At 36.1% G+C, this 7,928-nt stretch overlaps 1 protein-coding gene across 1 annotated transcript in view; it reads right to left on the reverse strand.

Annotated features, from left to right (window-relative positions):
* Nucleotides 1–7,928, reverse strand: part of LOC107585073 (uncharacterized) — a 31,978-nt gene that overhangs the window by 5,568 nt on the left and 18,482 nt on the right. Inside the window, exons 10-11 of the mRNA XM_016271929.1 lie at nt 3,107–3,157; nt 2,933–3,034 (exon numbers count right to left, since the gene is read on the reverse strand). Of these exons, the coding sequence (XP_016127415.1) occupies nt 2,933–3,034; nt 3,107–3,157 (153 nt within the window). The remainder of the gene's footprint in view (nt 1–2,932; nt 3,035–3,106; nt 3,158–7,928) is intronic.

Here is a 7,928-nt window from a genome sequence, read left to right on the forward strand (position 1 = left end):
TATATATATATATATATATATATATATACATATATATTATTTAGCATTGTATATAATATTTTCATTTATTTATTTTTTAAATGTATCAAGCTTACCATTGTACAATTACTGTACACACAAACTCATTGGAATCCTCCGCGGATGCATTAATGCACAGAGATAGATCGCAGGCATTAAGAAAAATAATGGTGTGGATTTTGCAGCCTCTCATCTCTGGTCAGAGTGCTTTAATAAAGTGTGTAATAAAGTGATGGGGTGAGCGTACACTCTGAATTATCTGCGGTATGTGCTGAAGATCTGTCTCGGTTATGAAAACACAGCATCACTCATTCACAATAAAACCCGGCATCATCGACTAAAGCAACAGTGCTTTTTCTAGCAGAAATGCAGACGTTACAGCTGTCGGTATCTAGATAGCAAGTTGATCTGACATTATTACGCAGGTGCTACATTACAACATTATACTCTGTTCATTTATGTTGGAGGTTATTAGGTAATTAGAGCATAATTCAGGGCAGATGGTAGTTAAAGATGCTTTATTGCATTAGAGCTCCTGGGACCAAAACTCTAGAGAGATGTTTATATATTAATGAAACTCATCTGGCAACAAACAAGGAAATTCTCATGTGAACGTATTTGGAACTAAGTTGAATCAATTACACCTGGAAAGTGAGATAAAAACAAACACAAATAAATAAATATAAAATCAGAAGTACAACTCAATGTTGCATGAACTCTAGTTCGGGCATGTGAAATGATTTGATGGTAATGGGAACTGGACCGAGACTCTAACAGCTGTATTAATTAATATGACTAATTAAAATGCGGCTTCCCTTATGGCTGTCCAATGAGATGTGATTGAAGATGGCAGTAATCAAGATGTGGAAAACCTCATTTTTTTTAACCAGTTGACAGAGCTCGATTCAGTGTGCTTGGAAGAGAAATGGCCACTAAATACGTTATATAGAAATTCCAGGCACACATACACACCGGTTCAGGCCTGCGAAACATCACGCTGGTTGGCCGCTGCCAGAGCTGTATGTTCACACACTCTTCATAAAGCTCAATTGAACTTCTTGTGTGTAATAAATAGAGTTGCCAGATCATTTGGGCCATATGTGCTGTATCACCCTCAAACACACAGACGGTCTTTCGCTCCGACTTCTCGGCAGCGTTCTGGGGACTGAACGTGGAAATGTGATACTGCGCAGCACCTGGGAGTCCTGCAGGAGACAGGATGTGCGTTTGGGTTCTGCTTGACTCCCGCGTGTTTCTGTTCTGTATATTATCATGCACTCTTGCCCTGTGGCCCGCTAGGCCCCGAGCTCCTTCTGAGCTTGCCAGTCAATCAAGACTGAAACTCCACCAGTTTAGCAACAGATTTCAGAACACTTTTTATTATTTGCATAAATTAAAATGAGTGGAATACACAGCATTTTTTTTTTTTGCATAAATTAAAAAAGGATGACAAAAAGCCTTTTAGTTTTATTAAAAGGCTGCATTAAATAAAGGCTGCATTTTAATTTGCATTGTTTTTTTTGTGCACTAAAACTATATGTACTTTGTCATTTTATGTAAGAATTTGTCTCTTGTCACACAATCTTGTCAAAGCTTTTGATATCATTTTTCAACAGATTTGGAGAAAATAAAATTGAATTTACTCATTTAATTTACATTTATTTATTCAGCTTATTAACAAAAAGTAGCTAACTAGACTAAAGCTATATTTAATTCTGCAGCTAGAGCATTTATCTGGCAACAAAAACATCTAAACTAAATTAATTGAACTTAATTTAACAATAGATATAACTAAAAACAACTAGAAAAGTCATTTATATAACATTGAAAACATATTGACAAACAGTAAACTAAATATAAAAAAGAAGATACAACAGTTAAAAATGAATCAGTGAATTGTTTATTTGATCACTGAATCATTTATTTAGATGAACTATGTTAACCAGTTTATTAAAATATGAAATCTTTTTTTTCAGCTCAAAATTCCATTCCACTATCATTAAGTGCTTCATGATTATTCAAGGAATTGTGGGCAATTTTAGCATGTAAAAGCATAAATGAATGCACATTTCCAAAAATCCACCAGAAATAGTAACCAATAATTGAGACACAGGCAGAGAGAGAGAGAGAGAGAGAGAGAGAACTGGGCATGGCTAGAAATGTCCAATAGCATGAGAGAATAATAGCGGTGGAGAGACATACATTGAGAATGTGGGCGTCATAAACATAAAGAGAGAGAGAGAGACGAGGAGAGAAAGAGAGCACAAAACAAGTGCATGTCAGGTTAAATGAATATGGAAAAGAAAAAAGTGAGAGTAGAAAAGAAATAGCACTTTGATTGACATTTTTCCCCACATAGGATTATGGAAATGGAGACGAGTGCCTAATATTACTTATTTTAGACACTCACATATAAACATCACACAGCATAAAAATTCAAAACCCCACTCCATCATTGTAAATGTCCAACACTTTCTCCCCGCAGTTAAGATTCGTCCATTACGTCCAGTAATTCGCCAGACACACACATGCACACATGGCCAGATGTCTTTCCCTCTCGCTTGCCATTAAAGAGTTTCTCTGTACAAACAGCAGGGGTCACTTAGTGACCCTCTGAGAGGTCAAAGGTCAGGTTCCCAGCCTGGTGTAGCCATGGTGATGGCATCTGGAGAGTTGCAGCAAAGTGGAATCTCCTCGGCTTGTCAAACCGTCAACACACACACACACACACACACTTGCTCCTGTTTGGGCTCATTAGGTTTATAATCTGTGTTCTTTATTGTAGTGGACTCCTCTTCGAGGTTGTGTTGATTATATGTTGATAATCACATTGGTTATGTACTTATTACATACTGTCCATAGACAACCACAAAGCAGAACACCAGCCGCCCACATTATCCCATAAACGTGTTACCTGGGCAGCAGCTGTCCACTGAGTCCAGAACAGGCCCGGAGGGTTTGGTCTCCTCTCTCCCTGTCCTTCAGCTTTTCTCCCCATGGGTCCAGAGCCCGACAGCTGAGGAGCAGAGCAGAAAGAGCTGTGTGCATCTGCTTCTGTGAAGTCAGCACGCCTGGAGGCTGGCATTACCACAAGGTCAGAGGTCATCGCTTTCTGGGTGGCTTCTCCCGTTTCGTTCTGCTGAAAGTCACGATGTAAAAACACAGTTTGAGAGATGTTTCTAATGAGCGTGAGCCCAGAATTATGATCAATTGCTTCCAAACTGTGTGGAAACCAAACGGACCTAAACATTCTTTGCAAAAAAATGTACCGTGGTAATTAAAGTTTCTGGCAAAATACCATAGTTAGTGCAGCTTTTGTTGCTTCTGTGGAACATATTTGACTAAGATGAAATCAGATTCATCTTTTGCAAACAATCATTTGCATAAACTTAATATAGCAAACATGCCCTTAGGAAAGAACATAGAATTTGATTAGAAGTAGATTAAATGGAGAGCAAAGAGTGAGTTTTGATGTAGTCATCTGGTTTTTAGATTTTCCCCTGAGGAAAAAAAACACTTACTCTCACGTGTCTCCTTTAGTGCTTTTAGAAGAGATCTCAACAGTGTCTTAAACTGATCACAGATTTGTCAAGATATCAAAGTTCGCAAAGTCAAATTTCAAACAAAAACAAATTGTTTGTTACTTTTACAGCTCTAAATTTAACGTCACACCAGCAAATTCTCATGTGTGTCCATTTTAATTTTTTGCTGAGCTATGACTAAAAAAAAAGGAAAAAGATTATATATAATATGGTCATGCAGAATGTGCTATTTATACGCTATTTATTAGTTATAAGTACTAATAAACAGACTAAGGGTGGGTTGCACCAACAAGGATTAAGCTTTAATCTAGATTAAATCAAGGTTTATCTAATAATTCTGTTGCACCAAACTTTAAACCTTGTTTAAAAATAAGCAGGATTACATTTAAACCATCATCTTGATCCTGGATTTAATTTATATTTAAGATAGATTAACTTTAATCATGTTGCTCCATAACTGCTGTCATAAAGCATATTCCATTAATTGATACTATAAATATATTTCCAGGATTATGAAATCCGTATGCACTGCCAGAAACGTATTCATTGCTTGCTTGATCAGCCGTTTGAATAACGATAGCAGTTCATTAAGACGGCAGATATTTTACAAGTTTATTTCCTTTTTTGACACGATCAACTTTTTATGTCAGAAAGAGAGTTTGGTAGTAAGCAAAGAAAAATTATGAATATTAGCATTGTTCCTGTTTAATTGCAATGGCGAAATCCATCATGGCGGAGAAAATGAATCGTAGATGGAGATTTTAATCGCAGGTTAAGAGTTCTAATCCCTGATTTGTTCATCTGTGTTTAAAATTAAGTGGTGCAACATAACTCGATTTAAAATAAAACCCAGATCAACAAATCCTTGATTAGCTCTAATTTTGGCTTAATTTAATCCATGTTGGTGCAACCCACCCTATATGTTAGTGAGAATTGATCCCTATACTATAATATTTAATTTAATATACTGTATATTATTGAATTAAATATAATACAAAATAATATATATATTGTTCAAAAAATTGGGGTCAGTAAAATTTTGTTTGAGAGAAATTCATACTTTTGTTCAGCAATAAAGCATGTTCAAAAGTGACAGTGAAGACATTTATAATGTCACAAAAGATTCCTATTTCAAATAAATATTGTTCTTTTAAACTTTCTATTCATCAAATAATCGTGGATATATATATCTATCACAGTATCTACAAAAATATTAAGAAACACAACTGTTTTCAACATTGATAATAATAAGAAATGTTTCTTGAGCATCAACTCATCATGCTTGAAGGATTTCTGAAGGATCATGTGACACTGAAGACTGGAGCAATGATGCTGAAAATTCAGCTTTGCATCACAGGAATAAATTATCTTTTAAAATATATGACAATACAAAGCTTTTTAAAATTGTAATAATATTTCACAATTTTACAGTATTTTTCATTTTTAAAATGAGGCCTTGTTCATAGTTAATGCGTGTGTGTGTGTGTGTGTGTGTGTGTGTGTGTGTGTGTGTGTGTGTGTGTGATATCGGGTGACAGGTAAGGTGAGGGTGGCAGACTGCTGTCTGGGGGGCGTTTGATGTCCATGTAATAAATTCAGGACGGAGGTTGTCAGTGATGTATATCTGACAGGCCCGTGTGGGTGTAAAGTGTGCAAGGCTCTACATGTGACTCAGCGACCTGTAATTGCTGTAACCCAAGTGTTAGACAAACAGCGCTCCTGCCCCGGCCCGCTCAGATAACACACGCTCACACTGTCACACTAGCTTTCTCTGATCGGTCTGTGAGGCTCTCGCTGTCTCACACACAGCAGACAATAGTCAGACGCTCTGGCATTCCAGCATGCCGGATGATCTGACGCGTCCAGCCCTCCATCCCAGCCGTCAATCACGCGGCTGAGTTACGGCCTCGCCGAGACGCCGTAGGCCTGGCAGACAAGGAGGAGAGTGAAATATCTCTCTGTGAATGATCTATCTTTGTGAATTATGTGTGTGAGAGTGTATGTGAGGGGTTCCCTTTCTCCTAGCTATTCAGAGAGATTGACCCCGTGGCCATAAACTACGCTCTTTCTCTCTCTCCACACACACATACACATATATAGGGATGGCACACTGTATCCATCACGCCAACTTCTTCCTGTTCTCAACCTCCACAAATCCCTAAAAACATGGATTTTAGGCTGAGCTGTGGTGCAACGGCTAGCGCACGGCCTACTGAAATATTGAGCCCTGGTGCTCATGAGGAATAGGGGGAAAAAATGCTATCAAAAGTGATTAAAATACCCTGCATAGTTCAAATGTAAGCGTAAATCTGTTTTAATATTTTATTTTGCATAATATTATATTCCAGTTGTTTATTGTGCCATTGCAGACACCATATAGCTATTTTTCATGTAGGTGTATATTCCATATGATATATTTCTATATTTAAAGTAATATAGCTAATACAGATAATAAAATAAATAATAATATACACATATTATATACAGGGGATGGGAGAAAAAATATAACAGAAATTCACTACTTACTTTTACATTTTAAATGTATTCATTAATAATAATTCATAATTTTTATAAAAGTATAACATGAATTTATAATATTTATTAAATATACATTTTTATAAAATATTTATATCTATATATAATATGTCTTTTCATTTTAAAACTATTTTTAATAATCTATTCTAGGGGGGGTGGCAATGTTGTCTAATTTTTATTTTTATTTTGTCAAATTTTTATTTTTATTTTTTATTATTAAATGTTTAATTATATAATATTTATTTGTATTTAAATGAAATATTTTTAATAATATATTCTGGGGGGAAATGCTGCCCCTTAAAAAATTCTGACAGGTTCAACATGTTCCAATCATACAATTATAGAATCCAAATTTTTTTATTAAATATTTACATATATAATATTTATTTTTATTTAAATGAAATATTTGTAATAATCTATTCTAGGGGAGGGGGGAATGCTGGCCCTTAAAAAAATCTGACAAGCTCAAGTCTTTCTGGCAATATGTTCCAAACATAAAGTTATTGAATCCAATTTTAATTAAATTTTTTAAAAATATAATATTTACATATATAATATTTAAGTTTATTTAAATAAAATATATTTTAATAATCTATTCTGGGGGGCAAATGCTGCCCCTTAAAAAATACTGACAGGTTCAAGTCTTTCTTGCAACATGTTCCAATCATAAAATTATGGAATCCAATTTAAAAAAAAATTTTTTAATTACATATTTACATATATAATATATTTTTTTATTTAAATTAAATATTTTTTAATAATCTATTCTGGGGAGCAAGTGCTGCCCCTAAAAAATACTGACAGATTCAAGTCTTTCTTGCAAAATATTATGATGGTATTTCTGTTCTCACTGCCCATAATCATCCTTCTCTATTTCTAACTATCCAGAAACAACCCACCGCCCCACCCCACCCCAAAAACACTTCAAAACACCCACATTGGTAAAGTATCAACCGACATCCACTGATCTGAGTCCGACTGAGACTCCAGTCACATGAAAACCGTCACTAGGTCCACTAACCCTTTGCTACGGCTCATGTCAGGAGTCAACGTGTGGTGCTGATTATCAGTCGTGGTGAGGCCGGTCAGTTCCATCATGTTCCCAAAACTGTAACATAAAGAGGGACGAGAAACGAGCGCCAAATATATTCTAAATGCTCCCACTGTATGTTCACATATGGGCACCTATAGATGAGCGTGTGATTGGAATTGCCAAAGCAAAGGTGGTCCCTGCAGTCTAGGGCGGCTGGCAGGAAAACAGATATCATTATGGAGCTGTTTGATATGCATACTGACATACTCTCTCTCACACACACACACACAGAAGCACCTGACACTCCATCATGATGTCGTCCCTGTACCTCCCAGGGGGCTGCAGGCGCTCGCTGGCATCAGAAACACATTACAGCCGAGAGATTGAGGAGCCAGAGGCCATTATCTCCCCTCTACAGCACACAGCACTGCTCTCCTCCTGCAGAGACACAGAAACACTGTGTGTGTGTGTGTGTGTGTGTGTGTGTGTGTGTGTGTGTGTGTGTGTGTGTGTGTGTGTGTGTGTGTGTGTGTGTGAATGTGCATGAATTTGTCTGTGTGTGAGGAGAGAAGAAAAAAGAGCGATATTTGTCTGTTTATCCCAAATTTATCCAACAGAGATATTAATGTGGTTTCAGCAAACACATGTTGAAAGGATAATGTATTATCTGAAAATTGCCTCTTTTATGTGGAGATATCCTAATTTTTATGAGAGAAAAAAATACTTTTGTGTTTCTTTTTGATTCTGGTTTGCCCCTGTAATTATATAGAATATAATGTAATATTGAAGAATTGATGTTT

The sequence above is a fragment of the Sinocyclocheilus grahami genome, unplaced genomic scaffold (genome assembly GCF_001515645.1).
Source record: "Sinocyclocheilus grahami isolate Dianchi unplaced genomic scaffold, SAMN03320097.WGS_v1.1 scaffold66.1, whole genome shotgun sequence".
NCBI lineage: Eukaryota > Metazoa > Chordata > Actinopteri > Cypriniformes > Cyprinidae > Sinocyclocheilus > Sinocyclocheilus grahami.